The 22,325-nt window shown below is 57.3% G+C and overlaps 1 protein-coding gene across 14 annotated transcripts in view; it reads left to right on the top strand.

Moving 5' to 3' along the window:
- The window catches only part of Rap1gap (RAP1 GTPase activating protein), a 64,190-nt gene extending 42,340 nt beyond the window's left edge, over positions 1–21,850 (top strand). For 4 of the 14 annotated variants that reach the window (XM_029539796.1, XM_029539795.1, XM_029539791.1 and 1 more), the window contains 23 exons: positions 2,502–2,537; positions 3,179–3,226; positions 4,103–4,141; positions 4,470–4,655; positions 8,173–8,276; positions 8,513–8,591; positions 8,943–8,996; positions 9,816–9,899; positions 10,099–10,199; positions 10,323–10,452; positions 11,330–11,485; positions 11,782–11,853; positions 12,368–12,454; positions 12,745–12,882; positions 14,323–14,454; positions 16,244–16,321; positions 17,184–17,293; positions 17,988–18,101; positions 19,187–19,310; positions 19,930–19,979; positions 20,246–20,380; positions 20,544–20,584; positions 20,877–21,842. In XM_029539796.1, the coding sequence (XP_029395656.1) occupies positions 2,520–2,537; positions 3,179–3,226; positions 4,103–4,141; positions 4,470–4,655; positions 8,173–8,276; positions 8,513–8,591; positions 8,943–8,996; positions 9,816–9,899; positions 10,099–10,199; positions 10,323–10,452; positions 11,330–11,485; positions 11,782–11,853; positions 12,368–12,454; positions 12,745–12,882; positions 14,323–14,454; positions 16,244–16,321; positions 17,184–17,293; positions 17,988–18,101; positions 19,187–19,310; positions 19,930–19,979; positions 20,246–20,380; positions 20,544–20,580 (2,076 nt within the window). In that variant the 5' untranslated portion in view covers positions 2,502–2,519 and the 3' untranslated portion in view covers positions 20,581–20,584; positions 20,877–21,842. Of the gene's footprint in view, positions 1–48; positions 199–2,501; positions 2,538–3,178; positions 3,227–4,102; positions 4,142–4,469; positions 4,656–8,172; positions 8,277–8,512; positions 8,592–8,942; positions 8,997–9,815; positions 9,900–10,098; positions 10,200–10,322; positions 10,453–11,329; positions 11,486–11,781; positions 11,854–12,367; positions 12,455–12,744; positions 12,883–14,322; positions 14,455–16,243; positions 16,322–17,183; positions 17,294–17,987; positions 18,102–19,186; positions 19,311–19,876; positions 19,980–20,245; positions 20,381–20,543; positions 20,585–20,876 lie in introns of those variants that run through there. The other 10 variants (XM_021201278.1, XM_021201276.1, XM_029539794.1 and 7 more) reach the window with 9 other exon arrangements.
- The last annotated feature ends 475 nt before the right edge of the window (positions 21,851–22,325 follow it).

A 22,325-nucleotide genomic window follows, 5' to 3' on the forward strand; every position in this document is an offset into this window, starting at 1 on the left:
TCGGGCCCGGCGGCAGGGTGAGCCCAGAGAAGGCAGAGCCGCGGCGGGACGGGAGCGCGGAGCTCGGGCTACGGGGGCCCCGGGCCGGGCCGGCTTACAGCGCCGCCGGGGCTGGGGCTCGGGATGGCGCAGCCGCGGCCCCCAGCGCCCCGAGGCCGTCCGCGGAGGGGCTCGTTGCCGGCGGGGGCCGGCTGGCAGGTGAGGACCCTGGCAGGGGCGGCCTGGCCGACTGGGGACCCAGGGCCATCAGTCGGTCTTACTACCCAGAGTCTGGCAGTCTGTGCCTGAACCCCGTCACGGTGGCTGTGTATGTTTTTGGATTGACACCCGAACTACACGGAGCACCCTAGTGTTTTCCAAAGCTGCCCCTGGGTCAGACGTGGGGACACTGTGGCCGTGGGCTGCAGTGACACTGGGTGTGTGTATAACTGTTGTTGGGACAGCCTGCTGCCTTTCCCACACGGATGGAGCAGCGATATCACAGGGTGGTATCACTCTGTGGTGGCTCTTCCCCAGGTGGGATGCCCGGCTTCTGGCCACACCACTCCCAGCCTTCCTTTGCCATGTGTCAGGGCGTCTGCTGTTGCCTGTGGGGCTGTAACTGTGGGTGTTACTTGATGCTCTGTGTGTGTACACTCTGGGTGACAGTGCCATGTGTCAAGTGTTTATGTGGTTGTGATTCAGGTGCAGCAATGTGTGGTGTTTTGTTGTGGCTGACTGTTTGGTCACCTTAAGAAGGGCCTCCTCTTTCCTTCAGCCCTTTGCTGGGTCTCTTTAGGATGGATCTCTTTAGGTCAGAGGCTGTCTGGCTGACCCTGAAAGGATGGTGTCACTGTTGTGACATTGTCACGTTGACAGGTGTGTTTGTCTTCCTGGACAATAGGTGTGTGTCTATGCTATCTGCCAAACTGTCATTGCTATCTGTTCTTCTAAACTCAGAGGTGTCAGGTGTGGCCAGAGGTGCCCATGGCTCAGGGGCTCCTGGGTACTACTGAAGTGGACTTCACAGGTTGGGTCTTGTTTTGTAGGTAGGCTTCAGAGCGTGTGCACAAGGGCTTAGGTTTTGCGACTTCACACTGTGCATATGTGGTGATGGGTGGTTATGTTAGGGACCCCATGGGTTTAACAACCCTGGCAGTTCCCTGATCCCTCTTCCTTTGCTCAGAACTCTTGTCTACGATGTGGGATGCTGGCTTGGGTCTGTTGCACCACATGCTTTGAGCCTGGCAGGAACGCCTGGGACTCTACATCTGTTTCCCTGAGCACCTGGCTGAGCCTGCCAGTGCCAGTGCTCTCCTGGTCTCAGCCAGGAGAATGCCTGTGTCTGTGTGTGCAGTTACCGGGGTGCAGGCCCGCACTGGTGTGTGCCCATGTGTGGATATCAGGTACATGGGCTTGTGTGTGTGTTGTGTGTAACTCAGGACACAAACATGTGTATGTGTGTGTTAGGCTAGGTCTCTAAGAATTACTGTGCATAGACTCCATATGGATTTCTGTATGCATCTCTGTGTGTGTGTGTGTGTGTGTGTGTGTGTGTGTGTGTGTGTGTGTGTTTCTTGATACACAAAAGGTATGCCTGGTGCCATGTTTGAATCATGGTGTGGAGGCCTGTGTGTGTGCCTCACAGACAGAGAGTATGTTTCCTGGATTCACAACCATAGCACATGTGCATGAGCCCAGATGGCCCCTCCTGGGCGGCAGGAGCCACCTGAGTTGAACCTTGGAAGAGCTGGAGGAAAGGCTATCCCGGAGACTCTGGGGGCTTCCCAGGCCCGGCCCCCGATCGGCCAGCCTCCATCCGGCCGGGATGCTGCCTTCCAGGAAGACTCAGAAGGGAGCTGGCGCTGGAGATGCTGCCAGACGATGTGTTAACCCTGTGTGTGTCCTCATTGGTCTTGGACAGGCTGGCTTGTACACTGGGGGGTGGGGGTGGGGAAGGTGCATGTGAGACCATGCATAGGTGAAGGGACAATAGTAATCTAGTATCTCTCCTTAGAGAGTCCCCAGCCCCCAATGTTGGTGGAGAGGGCTGAGGGCTGTCTGTCTGACCAGGGCATCGGTGAATTGGCTGCCGTCATGGGTGATAGTGGAACCACACCCTCCCTACATGCCTGGTGGGGCTTGGCTCTAGGGCTGGGTCTGGTGGGCTCTCGGGGGGGGGGGGTTCCATATGCCAATCCCAGAACTGATATCATTGCACTGGCAGAGAGGAAAGTATCTCTTCCCCTAGACTAACAACAGACCCCTCCTTCCAGAAAGCAAACTGAGTTGGGGAGTCTGCCAGAGATCCAGGACCTGGGCTCTGGGCTCACATCACTAGGCAACGCGCCAAACTCTGGAGGGTCAGTTGTACAAAGCCTCTCCCACAGAGTCTTGGTTGCACCCTCTTGGTACCTCATGAGAGAACCAGGCAAGCTGGGGTGGCTAGAGCCTGTGCCAGGCTTGACAGAGTGAGCCGTGCTTCCCTCGGGACTGACCTTGCTCTCCCGTCTCTGTTGCAGAACACAGATCTGTTTGAGATGATTGAAAAGATGCAGGTAAGAATGGGCCAGGGAGCCCCAGAACCGCCTAGGCTAAAGCTGAATGTCCCCTCTGCAGAGCCTTGAAGGACTAGTGCTAGGCACCTGCGTCCTCTCTGACTGTGAACTCTTCTGGGCTCCCAGGGTCCCCCAGCAGGCCATCCCCACATGTACATACCCACCCAGCTCATCAGAGTCCCGGTAGGCTCCTCTGCAGGAACCCCATGCAGAGTGGAGGAGGGGACAGATGGGTACGGGCAGGCATTAATGAGCCAGGCAGCCCACCTCCCAGCCCTGGCCTGTACGTGGCATGGATGAAATCTCCCATGTATCTCTTGATGCATTAGCCCCTCCCTACACACACACACACACACACACACACACACACACACACATGCCTGCGTACACCTCCCTGCCCCCACTCCCAGCTGCACGTTCATTCCCGCACAGAGCCCCCAGCCCCTCCCTGCTGCTGTACTTCCCTCAACACATTACAGAGAGGATGCCAGAGGCCTCAGGACCCAATCCAGCCAGCATCTTGTTCTGCAAGTGGCTCTCCATCCATGAGCATCTCTCTTAGGGCTTTCCCCTTAGCCCGGGGAGGGCCCCTGGTGACAGGTATGGCGGAAGGATAACAAACAGCAAACCTTCTCTCACAGGGAAGCAGGATGGATGAACAGCGATGCTCCTTCCCGCCACCCCTCAAGGTAGGTGACCAGGCCAGACTGGGACAGACACCCTACTGGGCTTGGTAGGGTCTCGGAAGAGTATCCCACTGTGCACCAATATCGGGCCCTGGGTGAGCAGGGCAATTGGCCCTGGGAATTTAGCAGCGTGTAGAGCCTTTGCCCTGACCCTGGCAAGAGCCTTCAGAGCCAGCTCTTGTTGCTCTCCTGCACCATGCAGGCACCTGCCCCTCCAGGCCACCCAGTGCTAAAGCTGCAAAGGTGGTTGTCCTCACTGGCCTGTGAGACCTGCTCTACTCAGCTCTTGTCTGGGGCAAGGCCAAGCACGGGTCCTCGGATAGCCATGTACCTCCGATTCAGAATTCCCCCCTCGAAGATGTGGCTGGACCTAGAGGAGGGTCTCAGGGCTGCATCAGGTGCTGGACTGTAAGACTGAAGCTTCATTCGAGGCTGGGGTCTCAGAGCTGTCCTCAGACAGATGCCACCCGGGAGGTTGGTAGGAATGTCAGCTATAAGGTCCTACTTGGACTATTGCTTCCGTGTGCATCTGAGCTAGACTGGGGAGGAAGGGAGCCTCCCTTGTCCCTGGAAGAAAGTGTCTGAAGATATCAGACTCAGGGAGCCTCAGAGTAACCTGGAGCTCTGAGTGTGTGTGTGTGTGTGTGTGTGTGTGTGTGTGTGTATGTGTATGCATGTGTGCGCGTGCATATGACACCAGTGTGTCTGTGTGTGTGTGTCTGTATCTATGTGTATGCATGTGTGTACATGCATACAACACGTGTGTGTGTGTGTCTATGTGTGTATGTGTGTGTGTCTATGTGTGTATGTGTGTGCATGCATGAGTTTTAAGGGTGAGGCCCCACCTCAGCTGGCCCTTGGCTTGTTTATATTTTGCAGACAGAGGAGGACTACATTCCCTACCCAAGTGTCCATGAGGTACCAACCCGAGCCCCACCCTCACCCTTACCATGACCCAAGGAAGCCCCATGAAAGTCTGTCCCATTGGAAACCCACTTTCTGGTTCTGAGGGTTCCAAGGTTCTTTGAATCCGAGGCCTCTGGGCCATACTCTCTTCCACCCCTCCCCCATCCTTTGCATAGCCCTGAGAGGTGAGGAGCCAAGTGGGTTCCCCAGAGAGGTGGATGGGAGTCTAGGACCTCATAGCCCTGGGCTGTCCAGTGTGTCCTGGGTCTGAGTTGGGAGGTTGCCCTGGGCCCCTTCATAGGTGCTGTGTGGAGTAACTCTCAGCTGAGTCCCCCTCTAGGTTTTGGGGCGAGAAGGGCCCTTCCCCCTCATCCTACTGCCCCAGTTTGGGGGCTACTGGATTGAAGGCACCAACCATGAAATCAGCAGCCTCCCTGAGACAGAGCCGCTGCAGTCTCCCACCACCAAGGTCAAGCTGGAGTGCAACCCCACAGCCCGAATCTACCGGAAGCACTTTCTGGGCAAGGTGAGCGGCTGGCTGAGGTGAGAGGCCATGCCACCCCTCCCCCCTGCCCTCCAGGGAGGGGAAGTGGCTAGGCAGGCATCTAAGAATTCTGAGTCTCAGGGGGACATCTGTGGCTTCATTCATTCTCCCTAACAAACATTACAAAAGCAGTTGGGCATGGCTGTCAAGAGAAGAGACCCCACCATGACTTGCACCTTAGCTTGGTTGCCTGTTTCCCATCTGTAAAAATGTGACGTCTCTCTCTCTCACATGCTTGCTGGGAAGCCTTAATGAGAAGATGCTAGTAGGCGATTTTGAATGACATCTGAAATTAAGTGTTTCTCATGTGAGCAAATCGTGAGCGCCAGCTGTATGCCTGGTCTTGCTTGAGCGCCAGCTGTATGCCCGGTCTTGCCCTGGGCACCAGCTATGGGGCAGCAAGCATTGATCCAGACCTGGCCCTCAGCAGCCAGGGTAGGCTGGGAAGACACAGGAGTGTCATGGCTTGACTAGGTCTGGGGTCACCATGGCCTCAGAGCAGACCCATGAACTGCTCAGTAGACTGACACCCAAGGTGACACTGTGATGAGTGCTGGCTGGGCAAGGTGATAACCTCTCCGAAGTTATCAGGTGTGAGCCGGATATGGTGACACATGCCTGTCATCGCAGCACTTGGCAAACTGGGGCAGGAGAATCGCCAGAAGTTCAAGGCCTACCTGGGCCACAGAGCGAGACCTTGTTTCACAGAAACAAAATGAAAGACATGACTGGGTGAGAGTTGAGAGGGACCCTGTGCTGGGACCCTAGGTTCTACACGGCGTGGCGTCAGTGTGCTGTGAATACAGGAGAGTTATCTCATGGCCCGAGTGCCAGAGCGACTTCTTCTGTTGATCTTTCCTGTTATCTTGGGTGTTTTATTTAACCTTCTTGAACTGCTTCCTTATCTGTAAACTATGGGGTAGGACAAATGCATGCGAAGCACGTAATCAACTCACGGTTGGTAGTAGCTGCCACCACACCTGCCTGCTGCTCCATGAGAGCAAGGCTCGCCTGGTCTTAGGGAAGAGGAAGCTGAAACTCTGGTGCAGTGACTCAGGCAAGATCAGTTATTGAGCCTTCCACTAAGATGCCCCGGAAGATGGGGCTCGAAGCTGGGGGATGGAGGATGTGTGTGTGTGAACACGTGTGCACATAAGGGAAGAAGAGGTACCCTGGCAGGATTGGGAAGCTATGTGGTCTCAGTGTAGACCCAGGGCATCAGCCTACCTCTAGGAAATACTAGTGCTGTCTGGGTTGGAGGTGGGCGGGGCAGTTTACTGTGCCACTGACTAACCCAGGAGGCAAAACTCCATCCTTTGCCTGGGGATGGACCCAGAACATAGCATGCGATTCTACCTCCTGGCTGAGCCTGTGGTGGAGGAAGAGAGACTTTCATCCCAAGTGCCCACTGTCCAGTGCTCTCAGCTGTGTCTAGGAATCGGGGGTGGGGGTAGGGTGTGAGCCTGGCACATAATTGGTGCTCTTAAACTTGCTAATGGAGTCGAGATGCTAGGTGGAGGTGGGGGCCTTCAGCACAGCAGACACTAAGGTACAGGTGGAGGTGCTCAGAGGTGTGGTGACCGGGTCAGGTCAGTGTGACGGAGGAGGGGTAGCTGGGGAAGCGGTGCCCAGAGCAGGGACCACATCATGGCAGGAAGAGTTGATGATGGTGACCTTAGCCACCTGAGCCTGAGCCCACCTTCCATTGTGTCTCTAGGGCTCCTCTGCCCTTGTCCGGAACTCCCAGCCCCTGGATTTCTGGCCAAGTACCTGCCACTTGCCTGTGGGCAGTGTGAGGCATTTGCGAGTTTTCTCCACCCGATACCCAGGCCAGGGGCTAGGGGAGCCCTGGGCTAGATCCATTCATTGGTCCCTGAACTGCAAATTTGAGGGCACCCCCCCCAGCCCCACCTCTTTCTACACCCTGCCTCCAAATGCAGTGTTCATGTTTAAACAAGACTCACTTCCAGGATGACTCTCAGGGTGGGTGTGGTTGAACAGTTCCACTCCCAGGCCTGGGCCAGCAGGGGGAGCCCAGGGCCCGGCTGGGGCTGGGGCTTCTCACTTCTGGGCTTAGGGACATTCCCCCTTTTAAAAGGTGCTGGGCCTGGGTATCCATAGAGGGAGGGGTGCCATTCCTGTCACAGGTATCCCTCATGCCCTGCAGACTGTCTTACCACCTTCTCGATGAGGCAGGAGGGCAGAAACCTGCCTGGTCAGTTAAGATGCTTCACTTCCTGTTTCTCACGGGCTCTGGCTTCAGGGACCACCGAGCCACAGCGGGGCAATCAGCGGCTACGCTCCTTTTCCTTTTAATTTCTGTTGCTTTTTAGCTAGTTGACCTCTACCCCGCCCTCCTCCTCCTCGGAGGTCGGAAGAGTGGAATGGATCTTCTGGCCTTTACAGGCCGTTGTGAGCCCCCTGACGTGGGTGTGGCAAACAGAAGTCTGCTACAGACTCTCGCCTGCCGAGGCATCCGGGCCCATCCCGTTGTTCTCTTTTCCTAAGACAAAGTCTCACTGTGTTGCTCAGGCTGGACTTGAACTCAGGACTGCCTGCTTCAGCATCCCTAGGCTGAAAGGCCAGGCATCCACAACCTCACCTGGCTAGGCCTTTTCTTTTCTTTTCTTTTCTTTTCTTTTCTTTTCTTTTCTTTTCTTTTCTTTTCTTTTCTTGATTTATTTATTTATCATATGTAAGTACATTGTAGCTCTTTTCAGACGCACCAGAAGAAGGAGTCAGATCTCATTACAGATGGTTGTGAGCCACCATGTGGTTACTGGGATTTGAACTCAGGACCTCTGGAAGAGCAGTCAGTGTTCTTAACCACTGAGCCATCTCTCTAGCCCCTAGTTGGCTTTTCTTATTGAATACTTGCTGAGTATTCAGGAACTAGGACATACATATACATGCTTATACAAAAGTACATACATACACACATACACATACTTATACATACATACACACATACACATGCTTATACAAACATACATATATACATACATACACATGCTTATACATGCAGACATACACATGCTTATACATACATACATGCATGCATACACATGCTTATACATACATACATGCATGCATACACATGCTTATACACACATGCATACACATGCATACATACACATGCTTATATATACATACATACATACATACATACATACATACATACACATGCTTAGACACACAGCTGTGCAGGTGTGTGTATGGCTCTGACCTTGCTGGGAGCCAGAGACAAGGTTCCAACAGACATTCTTAAACACTATGCCAGGCCCTTTACCTGGCTCGCCGGCCCTATTCAGATAGGTGGCCTCCCTCCCATCTAATAGACCAGGACAGGGAGTCCTGGAAAAGCATGCGTGTCTCTCAGTTGGTATGGAGCAGAGCTAATGCAGAGACTGTGGTCGCCCATGGCGACTGCTGTTTGGAGAGGGACCTGGTTTCCGGAAGCCATGCATCTCCCTCACCTCCTCTGCCCCTCCCACCACAGGAGCACTTCAATTACTATTCACTGGACACGGCTCTCGGCCACCTGGTGTTCTCGCTCAAGTATGATGTCATCGGGGATCAAGAGCACCTGCGGCTGTTGCTTAGGTATGGGCAGTAGAGGGGGGACACCCAAGACAGTAGGGAGGACCGAGGCCTAGAGTTCCAGTGCTTGGCTCACTGTACCTGCCTTCCTGATGGAGGCCCAGAGAGGAGCAGGAATTTGCCTAAGGTCGCACAGCAAGGTAGAGCCTTAGCCAGGCTCGGTGCCCCGCAGTCATCTTTGGTCTCCCCGAGGTCTTCCCACTGTCCAGTCTCTCACCTGCGTGGCTTTCTCCTCCCAGGACCAAGTGTCGGACCTACCACGATGTCATCCCCATCTCCTGCCTCACCGAGTTCCCCAACGTGGTCCAGATGGCAAAGGTGAGGCCATCAGCATCCTGCGTCTGGCGCTTCCGGGATCCCGGCGCCTGCACGCGGCAGCCTCTTACCCGGCTCTACCCCAGCGTGCATGCTGCTCTGGGTTGCCCTGGGTACCTGCATGTGTGTTTCTAGCCCTCCTTACAGCACCCACAGATCCCAGGGGTGCCCAGTTCTCCGAGCTCCATTCTGAGCAGCAGCGAGGGCTCTTAGTCTTTTATTAGCCTCCACTGTTTCCAGCACAGCCCGTCCCCACTCCTTCCTGCTGCTGTCTTCCCAAGACTTGCCTAGGACCCAGGGTGTCCCTCCCTTTCTCTGAGCCCAACTCCCACCCCTCCCTGTGCTCTCTTGCAGCTGGTATGTGAGGATGTCAATGTGGATCGATTCTACCCCGTGCTTTACCCTAAGGTACCTGACCTCGCTTGTTTACCAAGGGTGGGTGGCAGCTGTTGGAACTCTTGGTGGCTGGGCATGTCCCCCTTGTCCTCTCGTTTGCCCCTGACGGCCCTACACCGCCCATAGTGTATACCAGTGTCAGTGCTCTGTCGGGGAGCATCCTAGGATGGTCTGGGCTCTGGATTTCCTTTCCATGGTCCTTGCCTTCCAGGGTGTCCAGGGCCACAGAACACCCACAGCCCCATAAGTGCCTCCTTAGAGCACATGCAGTACGGCCCCACAGGGGCTCTGCTGGCCTCTGTGATGATCGATCACGAACTATTAAGTCCTGGAAGTCCTGCCTTTAAAAGATGCCAGGAGTTCCTGGCTGGATTTTTGATCAGGCCGAGGTCCTGTAAGGTGAAGGAAGGGACGCTGTAAAGCAAGCCCCATGTCTTGGTTTCGGTGGGAGAAACAGGGTTCAAGTGAACAGGGACACCCACTCCAAGCCCCAGGGCCGGCTGCTCAGACTTTTGGTGTCTAGGAGCATGAGGAGGTTCGGCCAAGTGTCAGGGAGTGAGCTGGGCATTGCAGAGTGGTTTGGGGTGTCCTTGGCCATGACAGGCAGAACTCTGGGTAGAACTTGGAAACCCAACAGGATCAGGGCCAAGGCCTAACCCTGGGCAGGCCTGCAGGCTGCTGACTTCAGGCAAACTGCTGAAGCCTTTGAAAGCAAGGGGCTGGGGAAGGGTGGAGTCTCTCCTTACAAGGATGGTAGTGTGTGGTGCCTGGCACGGGGCGGCAGGCACGGAGCTGTTCTCCATATACACGACCCTCCCTCGCTCTCCACAGGCCTCCAGGCTCATTGTCACCTTTGATGAACATGTTATCAGCAATAACTTCAAGTTTGGAGTCATTTATCAGAAGCTCGGCCAGGTGTGTCTGCCCTTCTTCTCCCCCAGCCTGGTCCTGCGGCCCACCCTACCCCACCTCGCCCTCAGCCGTCGCCTGCCAGGGCACTCCGTTTCCCAGGAGCTTGGGGGACTGCTCATGGCCACTCTGGGAGGAAGTAGGGCTGAGGGAGGGCCACTCAGGAGCTGCCACCGTGTGACCTTGCCCCCCGTGTGGTCTCCAGACCTCTGAGGAAGAACTCTTCAGTACCAACGAGGAAAGCCCTGCCTTCGTGGAATTCCTGGAGTTTCTGGGCCAGAAAGTGAAATTGCAGGATTTCAAGGGGTAAGGCCCAGCTGAAGAGCTGTTTTGACGGTGTTCCTGAGCAGGGAGGGAGCCCCATCCTGGCCCCACGAGAGCCTGACTGGAGCTGGAGACTGAGCCATGGCCTTGGGGGCCTGGGGACAGGTTCCGAGGAGGCCTGGATGTGACTCACGGGCAGACGGGGACCGAGTCCATATACTGCAACTTCCGCAACAAGGAGATCATGTTTCACGTGTCCACCAAGCTGCCATACACAGAAGGGGATGCCCAACAGGTAGCCTGGCACCCATCACCTGTCCCCTGCAGTCACCTGTGACCCCATCCACTTGTCTGCTGAGCATCCCTCACACCAGACCCATTCCGGCCCTGTGCTGCAGATCCGGAATTGATCCGTTCCCCCCAGGGCAGGCTGTAGGTGGGACGGGAGGAGGGGAAAGCCTTGGCTTCTACCTCTATGAGGTGCTGATGGCTGATGGCATCTCTGGGGATGTGACTGCAGTACATCATACACAGCAGGGACCCTGCCTGGGTGAGCGTGTTCTTTTTGGTGAGGAGCAAGAGACTTGGGGGGGTCATGTGAGGGTCCCGAGACTGAGCAGAGCCAGGAGTTAGGAAGTGCTTTTAAGGTGAAGTGACAGGCTGTCGAGTTGCTAAGTGCAGAGTCCCACGCGGGGAAGAATAGGGAGTTCAGGCATGTTCTTAGACCTGCACTCAGAATCCGGTTCCCCTTGTGGGGAGCTTTCCCATCAGGCCATCTGCTTTACTCCCCCAGCCCAGCGTGCACAAAGGTGCTAACGGGTGAAGGAGGTGTGTCACTCTTACTGGGGTTTTTCCTTTGATTTTCCCTTTCAGCAATACTGACTTCATTGTTCAGTGATGGAGTCTGTTTGGGGGTACCGAGATAGGGTTGGGATAAGGAAGGGCTGAGAGGTGGGACCCGGGTTGACGTCCCCAAGAGCATCAGGAGACCTTGGAACCCCTCAGCTTCCATTTTCCCGTCTGTCAGAAGTTGCCATCTTAAGACAAGTTTTGCCACATCCCTGGATGTGCTCTCTGCTTGCTCCACCTCCCCACCCCAGCCCTACACCCTCTGGGAACCCCTGCCCCACACCCCATAGCCAGGCTATGAAGGTCTGTGGCCCTGTGTTCAGTTGCAGCGGAAGCGGCATATCGGGAACGACATTGTCGCTGTGGTCTTCCAGGACGAAAACACGCCCTTCGTGCCAGACATGATTGCGTCCAACTTTCTGCATGCCTATGTGGTGGTGCAGGCAGAGGGGGGTGGCCCCGATGGCTCCCTCTACAAGGTGGGTAAATTGGGGCTTCGTGGGGCTCTGGCTGTGAAGAGCAAGGACTCCTTAGAGGGGGCCACTTTCCTCCTGCTCGTGTCTAGCCTTACCCCACTTCCTCAGCCTTTGCATCCATTCTTTTGAGGTTCCTCCACCAGCCCCACCCTGCAGACTCAGGGCAGTGGCTGAAGGAGCTGAAATTCTGGTGTAAAAGTTCTCCAAACTGAGCGACCTCAGAGCCTCCCGAACCCCACGGGATAGGATCTGATTTAGGGGGTCTCTCACCCCACATACTCGGCTTCCTTTCCTTTCAGGTCTCAGTCACTGCTAGAGATGATGTGCCCTTTTTCGGGCCTCCCCTCCCGGATCCTGCTGTGTTCAGGAAGGTACGAGGCAGCCCTACCCCCCCCCCCCCCCCGTACCTCCCATCAGGAGGGCAAGACTGGCATGGGAGGGGCCTGAGGGGGCCATAGTCTCGCCCCAGGAGGACTTGAAGCCTCCCTGTGTACTGGGGATCTAGTTCCCCTTCAGCAGTACTGCCTCTCTTTGTCTTGATAAATGCTGCGATCTTGCAGTCACAGCATAGACTACAGGCTGTTTTACATTTGTCCTAGCTGACTGTGCCCTTTCATGTCTTCTCTTTGACAGCCTTTCCTCTATGTTTGTGGGGGGAGGGGCACACATGTCTGCCAACCTCTCAGTAGACACCTAGCAAACCTGGCTTTGACCCTCTCCCTCTACACATACTGCTGGGCCCTCCCCAGTAAGCAGGTTGCCATCAGGGGTACAGGATCCCTCATGGGTGCGCCTGGCTAGAGAGCTGACTTTGAGAGCTCCGGCCCCTTCCTCTAATGGTCACCTGATGCTCTTCTCACTTCCTCCATGCTGGGGGGATCCCAGGGGCCTGAGTTCCAGGAATTTCTGCTGACGAAGTTGATCAACGCTGAGTACGCGTGCTACAAAGCAGAGAAGTTTGCCAAACTGGAGGTGAGCGTGGGAGGGACGGACGGACAGAGCCTTCCCCCCCACCCCCCAGGGAAAAGGCATGCTCGAACCTTGGCCTTGGGGGTGCTGATTGGGGAGGGCGAGTGAGAGGCAGCAGAGGGGAGTGTCCACACGGGGTGGGAGGTGAAGATGCTATGCAAGAGGAGGGAGCTGGAGAATTGGGGAACCAGCGGGGTACCAGAAGAGCTACCTGTAAAGGAAGGTGAAGCCAGCCAGGATTGGGATTGCCAGGCGGGGGTTGATCTCTGGGGTCTCTCATGGCTGACCCACAGGAGCGGACGCGTGCTGCCCTGCTGGAGACACTCTACGAGGAACTCCACATCCACAGCCAGTCCATGATGGGCCTTGGCGGCGACGATGACAAGATGGAGAACGGCAGCGGTGGGGGTGGCTTCTTCGAGTCTTTCAAGGTGAAGGCCTGGGGCTCCACCCTGGAAGGCCGGGCTGATGGAGCTCAGTGGTGGATGGGCCTAGGTCTTAGTCCTAGAGGTGGGGTCTCAGGCATCGCTTGTGGCTCTGTGAGGGAAGATGTGACTGGAGGTGGAGTGGGGCTGAGGGCTTGGGTCTCTGCTCAGAAGTGTGGCTAGAGTTGAGGACAGAGCTTGGTGGACCAAAGCTTTCGGGTGTATTGAGCTTTGGAGATGTGCTCTGTGCCTTGGGATTCTGAGCCAGGAAGAAGAGTATAAGGTGGGGCTCTGGCTTGGGATGGGGTTAAAGCCTGGAGGAGCTCCGGGTCTGTCTGGGTGTAACCCCAAAAGTTGGAGTCCTCTAGACCAGCAAGGAGCCAGTGAGACCATGGGCAGTGGCTGTCAGGTTTGAGGGGAGGAGGTCTGTCTTGTTTGGGCGACGCTGCGGAGGGACCTCACTGTGTGACCTCTGTGGCACTTTGTGGTTTAGCTAAGAGCTCAGGTTCCCTGGGTTTACATCTTGGCTCTGCCTCTTATCAGCACGGGCACTCTCCAAACCTCAGTTATCTGTTGAGTAGCGAAGTGAGGGCTCATAACAGCTTACCACGCACAAATGCGTTTGAATTATTTGCAAAGCAGTCAGGTGAGCATCCTGTGGGTGTAAACTCCTGCCCATCTACCTGAGCAGGGACAATTTAGAGGTAGGCGGGTGTGTGTGTGTGTGTGTGTGTGTGTGTGTGTGTGCTTGTGCCTCCCTTTGGATGGGGCTTATACTCACCCAGCTACATGGCGGTGTGCAGTGATTTCTCAGTTCTTCCTGGTCCACATGGGGGCGGGAGGGGGGGGAGATGGCCTCACTCTTACCCGGGCTTGGCTATAGTAGGAACTGTGGGCTTGTCTAGGAAGATTAATCTAGTAGCCCACAACTACTAGTGGGACACCAACCAGAGTCAGGGACCTGCAGACTGAAAACAGGTCTAGTGTTTGCTTTGAGTAGGGCCCAGGGGGTTTCTCATCTGGCTGGTGCCAAGTAGGGACCCTGGATTAAGTCAAAGTGTGCTCCTAAGGCAACAGAGTCTATGGGGAAAGGCATAGGATCTGGCCCTGTGGGAAGGGAAGGGACCCTGAGAGGGTCCTGGAGGGCCCTTGGTGAGCATGACCAACCACGCCCTTGCTCATTGCTCTCTGCCCTCCTCACGACACCCACACGAGATGCTCAGCTTGCTGGCGACACATCCAAAGCCCGCCGCTCTTAAGTTTGCCGTTCGCCTGCCTCTTGTGTGACACACGGGGAAGTTGATGCTTCAGCGGGGGGGGGGGCTTCCTAGGGTCACCCAGAATGGCACTGGAGGCAAGGGGGCACATGCATGTACCCCAGAGGTTTCCCAAGGATAAGGAGGCCAGGAAGCCCATGCCTCCTCACGCCCGCCTCTCCTCCCACAGAGGGTCATCCGGAGCCGGAGCCAGTCCATGGATGCCATGGGACTGAGCAACAAGAAACCCAGCACCGTGTCTACTAGCCACAGCGGGAGCTTCACCCCCAACAACCCTGACCTGGCCAAGGCAGCCGGCATAGTGAGTGTCCCCAGACTTCCCCGGACCCACCCTCCTCCCCAGGGCCCTTGGTGCTCCCTTCCTCCTGAGGCCTGGCCTGACCTCGTCCCACTGCCCCGCTGCTCACCCTGGGCACTGGACTTGGTGTAAGATGCCATTCTCTATGGCCAAGCGCCCCAGCCAGGGCACTGGGATACACTGTCCCTCAAGCCCCTGGCCTTCTCCTTCTGGCCCTTTGTTTATTTGGGTGTGACTTTCTACAGCCTCTGTGTCCCCATCCTTACTGAATAGCTGTTGTCTGTTGTGTGCTGAAAACTGGAATGCTTTGTGGGGCCTCTGCTGCCAAGTCTAAGTCTCTGGAAGCACCTCTGTATGTGAGGCTGTGGACATCCACTGTGTGTCAGGACCTGGGCTGCTGTGTGAACATGTACTTTGTGAGCACCTACTGTGAGCCCAGACCTGAGTTCTTGTGAGCACCTACTATGCGCCTCGCTCTGATCTGCTGTGTGAGCACCTACTGTGTGTTGGAAAATGGGCTGCTGTGTGGGCATCTGTAAGCACCTTCTGTGTGCCCTAACCCTAGGCTGCTGTGTGAGTACCTACTGTGTGTCAGGAACTGGGCTGCTGTGTGAGCAAATGCTGTGTGCTAAGCTCTGATAGTCAGGGGACACAAATGCTGTCTCTCAGGACGTATGTTGCTGTGTGGACATTCATTTCTTGTGTGGTACTCTGTCTGGAACAGCCCGGGCCTCAATGCCTGTGATTGCCTCCTGTGTGTCTGGAACTGGGCTTCTGTGTGGGTTTGCCTAAATGAACCCTGCCACTGTGATTACTAACTGTCTGCCAGGCTCTATGGGAGTCTGCCCCCGACACTCAGGGAATTCAAGAAGCCTACATCAAGACTTAGCTGCTTTGCGCCATCTAGTGGCCATCTCAGACACTGCATGGAGTGCTCTGCCCCTCCGCCACCCCGTTTGCCTTCTCAGACATCCCTCCACTAACCCACCCATGCCTCCATCTACCCATTCATGACCACCCACCTGTCCATGTGTCCAACCATAATCCTCCCACTTACACATCCCTCTATCCATCCATCAGTCCATCCGTATGTCCACCTACCCAGCCACCCATTCTTTGCTTACTGTCTGCTGCATGCTGAGCCCTGTGCTCTGTGCTGTGAGTCTGTGCGTGTGGCGGCAGTCTCCGTTCTCCCCACCATCTCTCGTGTGGTCTGGTCTGGCCAGGGGAGCAAGGTGAGGCCTTTGCTGTCTAGTGGTCACCAAGCCCATTGTCATCCAGGATCTGGCCCAACTTCTCCCCAACCCAGGTTCTCAGCCCCTCCCTTCCTGCCTGTGGAGTGGCCCGGCCTCCTGTGGGTGGCTGTGGAGGGGCCCCGGGTTAGGGTCAGACCAGCAGCACCCACCGCGGCAGTAACCAGACTCATTTCTGTTTTTGTTTTCGCACGATTCTCCCTCTCTTCACGTGGTTTCCTTTTCCTGTTCTTCCCGTTTCTCCTTTTCTCTCCATCTGCCATTCCTCCCTTACCCTGTCTGCTTGCGCCCCCTCTGATTCCTCCTGCCCTCGGTTACCTTTCTTGAACCCCCTTTCGTTCACCTGCCTCCCTTACCCCACCGTTCCTCCCTACCCCTCCGTTCCTCTCTTCCCCGTGTCTTGTGCTCTTGCGGTACCCACCTACCTCCCCCGCTCCCTCCTTTTCCTCTTTTCTTTCAGTCTCTCTCTCTCTCTCTCTCTCTCTCTCTCTCTCTCTCTCTCTCTCTCTCTCTCTCTCTGTACCTCTCTGCCCCGCCAGTCATTGCTTATTCCCGGGAAAAGCGCGAGTAGATTCGGACGCCGGGGCAGCGCCTTAGGCATAGGAGCTGTGGAAGAGGTTGTCATCCATCCAGGGGCCGCGGCTCCGGAGCTGCCTGCACGCGCTGTTCTCCGCTCGCTCGCTCTCAGGACGGAGGCCATATTGGGGACGTTGCCCCCTTCCCGGGACGGGCCTAAGGGCGTGCAGGGCAGAGTTCCACGGCTCTGGTGATCCTGGGACCTGGGCCAGAGTCCCCAGGCCCTCACTAGGAGATTCTGGCCCTGGCCTGGCCCTTGGAACCCTGACTGGGTCCTTGCTGGGATCTGGTACTCAAAGACTCTCTGCCCAGCTGCACGTCTCCCAATATTGCTGGTTCTGCATGAAGCATCATCTCTCCCTTTCCTCGTGACCGCTCCTTACCATGAATTGCCTGTCCCTCCCTTCATGCATCCTCAGGGCCCACTTCCCACCTCCCCACGCTTCTGATGCTGGGCATCCCGCGATAGTGTGTGGAAAGGGGAATGTCCCCACTGGGGGCACAGAGCCTCCCCAGGTAGAGAGAAGTCTGAAGGTGGAGGCGCCCTGGCAGGGGTTGGGTTTGCCCCACTGCTTTCTCACTACTACTTTTAGGCTGCAGCTCCCATGAGGCCCAGGGGCAAGAGGCGGGGCCATCTGAGCACTTATCCTTCCTTCCGACCCCAGTGGCTGCCCTCTGCCTCTCTTGGACTAACGTCCAGCACAGCCCTACTGCGTGTTCTCCGGAGCAGCCCTGGCCCTCTGTGGGCCGGCCCGTCTATCGGGGAGCCCTCCAGAAAGCACATTTTCTCTCCTTTCTTGCTCATAACCCGTTGGCTTCTGGGTGCGGTGGCAGGGCCCCAGTGGGAGGTGTGGCCACTGGCGTTCCAAGGCCGATAGGCACTGAGACAGTCTCTCCCCACAGTCTCTGATTGTCCCTGGAAAGAGCCCCACGAGGAAGAAGTCTGGTCCTTTTGGCTCACGCCGCAGCAGCGCCATTGGCATCGAGAACATCCAAGAGGTGCAGGAGAAGAGGTGGGTGAGTGGGAGCCAGACCCACCAGGGAGCCCGGCGCGCCTCCCACCCTAACCGGCAGGGGGTGCGAGTGTCCTGCCCACCCTTACCCGCAGGGGCACCAACATGCCTCCCACTCTGACCTGCAGGGGGCACCAGCGTGCCACCCACTCTGACCTGCAGGGGGCACCAGCGTGCCACCCACTCTGACCTGTGCTTGCCCTGTGCCTCATACCCATCCAGTGACAGCTGACACTTAGGAGGAACCACTTCCATTTGACACTGAGCCATTCCACTGGGGCTAGCACCTTACAGATCAAGTTCACATTCCCGGCTGGGGCAAGTAGGGAAGGGAACGGGCCGCATCTGTGAGTGTCTGTGGGCCCAGAAAGCAGACAAGAGGTCCTTACCGTCTTGCAGTTTTGCAGCCCTGGGCATGCCACTGTACTTCTCTGAGACTCATCACCAATGTGAAAAGTGAGATAGGAAAACAGCCAGCAGCCTGGGGCTGTTGTGCAGGTTCCTCTTCATGAGCACAAGGCAGGGGCCAGTAGTTTCTCATACCTCCTAAACTCCGAATATAAATCCTGGGTTCAAGGCCTGCTGTAACCAAGTCCTCGCTGGGCTCATGGGGACTGTGCCTCTAAAGCTACACTGTGCCCATGCCCACCCCTCACAACCTCACACCCTCCCGCTACCCCCATGTGCCCCACAGGGAGAGCCCTCCAGCTGGCCAGAAGACCCCAGACAGCGGGCATGTCTCACAGGAGCCCAAGTCAGAGAACTCATCCACTCAGAGCTCCCCAGAGATGCCCACGACCAAGAACAGGTAGGGCTTTGGGTGTACTGGGCTTGGGAGAGGGGGGGGGGTCTCATTCTTTTTGTTCCCTGATGTTCCACTGAGCACCTTGTGCACGCCATGCTCGCTCTGTGCTCCGGAACACAGATGCAAGCTGTGTGCACACCCAGCCGAGGAGCTGCTGGCCCGGAGAGAGCAGAGAGAGCGAGCCGGGGTGCAAGGAGGGACTGGGCATCCTTAGTGAGACTTCAGGGAGGGCAGAAGGCTGAGAGGAAGCAGCCCCAGCAGGCCTGGTAGAAAGAGAAGGCTTCAGGGAGGAGTCAACGAGTGCAAGCCCCGCCCAGGCACGTCTGATGGATGGAAAGACTACAGGCAGCTGGAGTAGTGTGAGGGGCTGTGCCCACTGGGCATGGTGGGAACGAAGGCGGAGAGGTGGGCAGAGAGACCTGCTCATAGCTTCGGAGGCTATGTGAGAGCTTTGCGTTTTATCTCAAACGGGATAAAGGTCTAGGAAAAGAGCCATGTTTTTAAACATTTTGTTAAGAGAGGCTGGCAGAGGCAGGGAGGCCTAAGGAGGCCGCTGGTTTCTGCCCCGGGATGGGGGTCGGGGGCCATCATGAGCTGAAGAGTCAGACTGCTGAACAGACAGAAAGGTGTGACAGGGACAAATCTGGGCTGTGGAGTTGTTGGATAGACGACCCCAAGTGTGACGGCTCCAACCCCTGCCGTATGTTGAGCCGGGCGACCCGAGGCCCACCTTCCTCCTTGTTCCCAGGCCTATGAGACAGTCCCACAATAGCACTGCCTCATGGACCAAGGAGTGCTTACTAGAGTAAGCCATTGCGTTCCACAGTAACTGAGTACCAAGCCAACGCTTCCGGCGTTCCCTGGGGGCAGATGAGGAACCCCCGAGAGGGTGTTTGAGTATGGAGGGGACCTATCCAGGAATGGGAAGGGCGTCACTGGGGGTCCCTGGGAGCTGAGAGGCTGGATGAGCCTTATTGGTAGTCACAGGGTGCTTGCTTGGCTCCAGGCTGAGCTTCCTTGGGGAAGGCGGGGGCCAAGGGGTTGTGGCGTGGTGCCCACGGCTGACGGCTCATGGCACTGTGTGGCAGAGTGGAGTCGGCTGCCCAGAGAACGGAAGTGCCGCAGGGCTTCTCCAGATCCTCCTCCAGCGCCAGCAGCTTCACCAGCGTGGTGGAGGAGACGGAGGGCGTAGACGGGGATGACACAGGCCTGGTGAGATACCCGAGCGGTTAGGGCCCCATGGAGGTGGGACAGGGCTCTCTCAGGCCTCTGGAGGTGCTTTGACAAGTTGGTGGCAAGGGTGTCCCAACCTGCAGGAGATGCAGACAGATGGAAGCCTTCCGTGGCTCCCCCATGCTGTCCACAGGGCCCAGGTGCTCCTTGTACCTGTCTCTTCCCCCTCAGCCAGTGTGAGGTCCTCTGCAGTCCCTAACTGTGGTGGACTGGCCCCACCCCCAGGCCTTTGCACCTGCTGGTCTCCTGTCCCCTTGGCCAGGCCAGACTCATCCCCTCCCTCTGGCCTGGGCCTCATCTTCAGCACCTTAGCCATTTTCCATCAAACACACCTCCAGTGGGTACCTGCAACTGGCCTGGCCTGTCCCCTGGCAGACACAGGCCCTGCCTGCTGGACTCCTAGAGTGGAGGCACAGGGGTCTTCACAGTCTGTTGGCCTCTGAGACCCAGACCAGGAGAACATCTGCAGATGTGTGTGTTGCCTGAACAAAGGAGGGGGGGTGGGGCGGGGCTGTGGGTGGGGCTGACCTCCCCCCCCTCCCCAGGAGAGCGTGTCGTCCTCAGGAACGCCCCATAAGCGGGACTCCTTCCTCTACAGCACATGGCTGGACGACAGCGTGAGCACCACGAGCGGGGGCAGCTCCCCAGGTACCAGGCTAGCTGTGCTGGGGGAGGGGCGGGGCCAAGCTCCCCAATACCAGGCTAGCTGTGCTGGGGAGGGGGGCGGGGCCGAGCATGAGGGCGGAATGTGACAGCCTCTTACGTGGAGCGGTGGTCCAGAGGACGGTAGAGGGTAGCTGGGGGGTGGTGAATTGAGGGTGAAGATCCCTAAGGGAGGGACCAGGTAGGGTGGGGGAACCCCAGTGCCAGTCACCCATCCATGCCTGCATCTCCTTGGTGCCTCCCTTGGCCAGTGAGGTGGCTCCCTCCTGCCCCCCTTCCCAGGCCTCACACGGTCACCCCACCCAGACGTCGGCAAGTCGGGGGACCCTGCGTGTCCCGAGATCAAGATCCAACTGGAAACATCTGAGCAGCACACACCCCAGATGGTACGAGGAGACTTCTCCTGGGAGAGGGTAGAGCCGGTTGGGGACAGGGACCCAGGGACCCGACGGCTGGGTGCCCCACTAGGCCAGAAGGACTGGGCTCCTCCAGTGACTTCTGGTTTCCTGTGTCTCCTGCCCCCACCTCTGGCTGCATCTGTCCCCACAGGGCTGCTAGTTGTCACCTCATCAGCAGGCGGGACTGAGCAGGTCAGCGGGTGCTCATCTGGATCCTCTGGGGTGGAGGAGGGGATGAGAGCCCCGGGCTGGGCAGGACTCTCCAGCCTCGGCGGCTGCGGGCCTGGGCTAGTCTTGGCCTTGGGCTCCCTAGTTGTGCAGTGGGCACACAGTGCTGCCTCAACTCTGCCTATGAGTTGTTGGGGAGCTTGATGGAGCCAAAAGGAACTGGGCGGGCGCGGAACATGGGTTGAGCTAGGGATGCCCGTGTGATGGGAGAAGCTGTTGCCATCTTCCTCTGAGTCTCATCTCCCGTGCCCTGCAGACGAGGCCTCAGAAGCACAAGAAGATGCCGCACCACATCCTGGCAGCTGGCCCTCTGCCCCACAGCCACCCCAGCCCCTGGCGCCCCTCCCTCCAAGTCCTGGGCACGCCCATCTGGGCTGTCTCCGCAGGGCGGAGCCATCCAGAGCTCTCAGAATGGATGCTGCCGGCATCACCCCACCCCACGCCCCCAGGCTGGAGCTCTGGGTGTGGGCAGGGACTGTGGCCCTGGATTGCCCTCACTTGGGCCTCTGTCACACCGGGTTCCCCTGTGGAGCCACGGGGAACCGGGTAGGAAAAGGAGAAGGAGCACGGTGCGCACCCCGCGGAAGCGGCGGGTGCGGGGTGTGCGAATGAGCAGGCGCTGGGCAGCGTCCTGGGCAGCTTCTGTGGGACCTGGGCCAGGCACCCTCATTCTCTGGGCATCTCTGCTGCAAGTGGACAAGAGTATTTCAGAGATCACCGAAGCCCGAGTCCATGCACCTGCCCCAGAAGGGGGCCATTGTCCTAGGGATCGCCTACCACGCCGACTGCTTCCTGAGGCCCCCGGTGGGCTAAGGGGCCGGGTCTGCTTCACCAATCGCCCAACCTGAGTCCCCAGCTTTACCACAGAGCTGCCAACGTCCTTTCACTGTCTCCACACGATGGCCCAGTATCCTCGGTTGTGGATAGGGTCATCCCTGGCTCCTCACCCAGCACCCAGCTTAACCCTGCCACCCCACACTCCTGGGAGCACTGGGCTGAGGGGGTCTCAGCTGGTCTGGAGTCCAGACCTCGCCATCCCCTGCCCACCATTGCCGTGGAGGGGGCTGCCAGGCATAGCTGCTGTGAGCCATGTCCTTGTGTGTATCTGTTCACTCTTAGGAGCCACGCCCAAGGCGAGACTTCCAGCCCCAACACCCACTTTGGAAGCCCTGTGGCCACATGTATGTCAGTAAGGGTTGTACAAAATAAATTCTATTTATCGCTATTGTACCTGGAGTTGAGAACAGCTTTATGTAAACCCTGCCTAGACACAGGAGGAGCCAAGGTGGAGAGAATAAATCTGTCCCCTTTTGCTGCCGAGGCCGGGGGTGCCTCCAAGGCCAGCCGGTCACAGGGTCTGTGAACACCAGCTGAGGCCTCCTTTTCATGGCCCCACTCTTCCACCCCATACCTGCCACGTGTCCTCCCCTATGGAGGAAGTGCGGTTTTGAAGTCTGCCCTGGCACCATCTCTCCTTAGCTTGGTGGTGAGGAAGTCCATCTCTCTCCTCTCAGAGGAGCAGGAAGAGCTTGTGACCTCCTCAGGGACTGTAAACATGTAGTGAGCTGGTTCCCATCAGTACCAGACATACAGTCTGGACAGCACCTAACAGTTTCCTTTTCCATCTCGTGTTCCGCAAACCCAAGTGTCCCTTGTATGGCCACCAGGGGGCACCAAAGGACCGCCATCTGGGCAGAGAAGCGGT

This window comes from Mus pahari, chromosome 6 (assembly GCF_900095145.1).
Source record: "Mus pahari chromosome 6, PAHARI_EIJ_v1.1, whole genome shotgun sequence".
NCBI classification, from domain to species: Eukaryota; Metazoa; Chordata; class Mammalia; order Rodentia; family Muridae; genus Mus; species Mus pahari.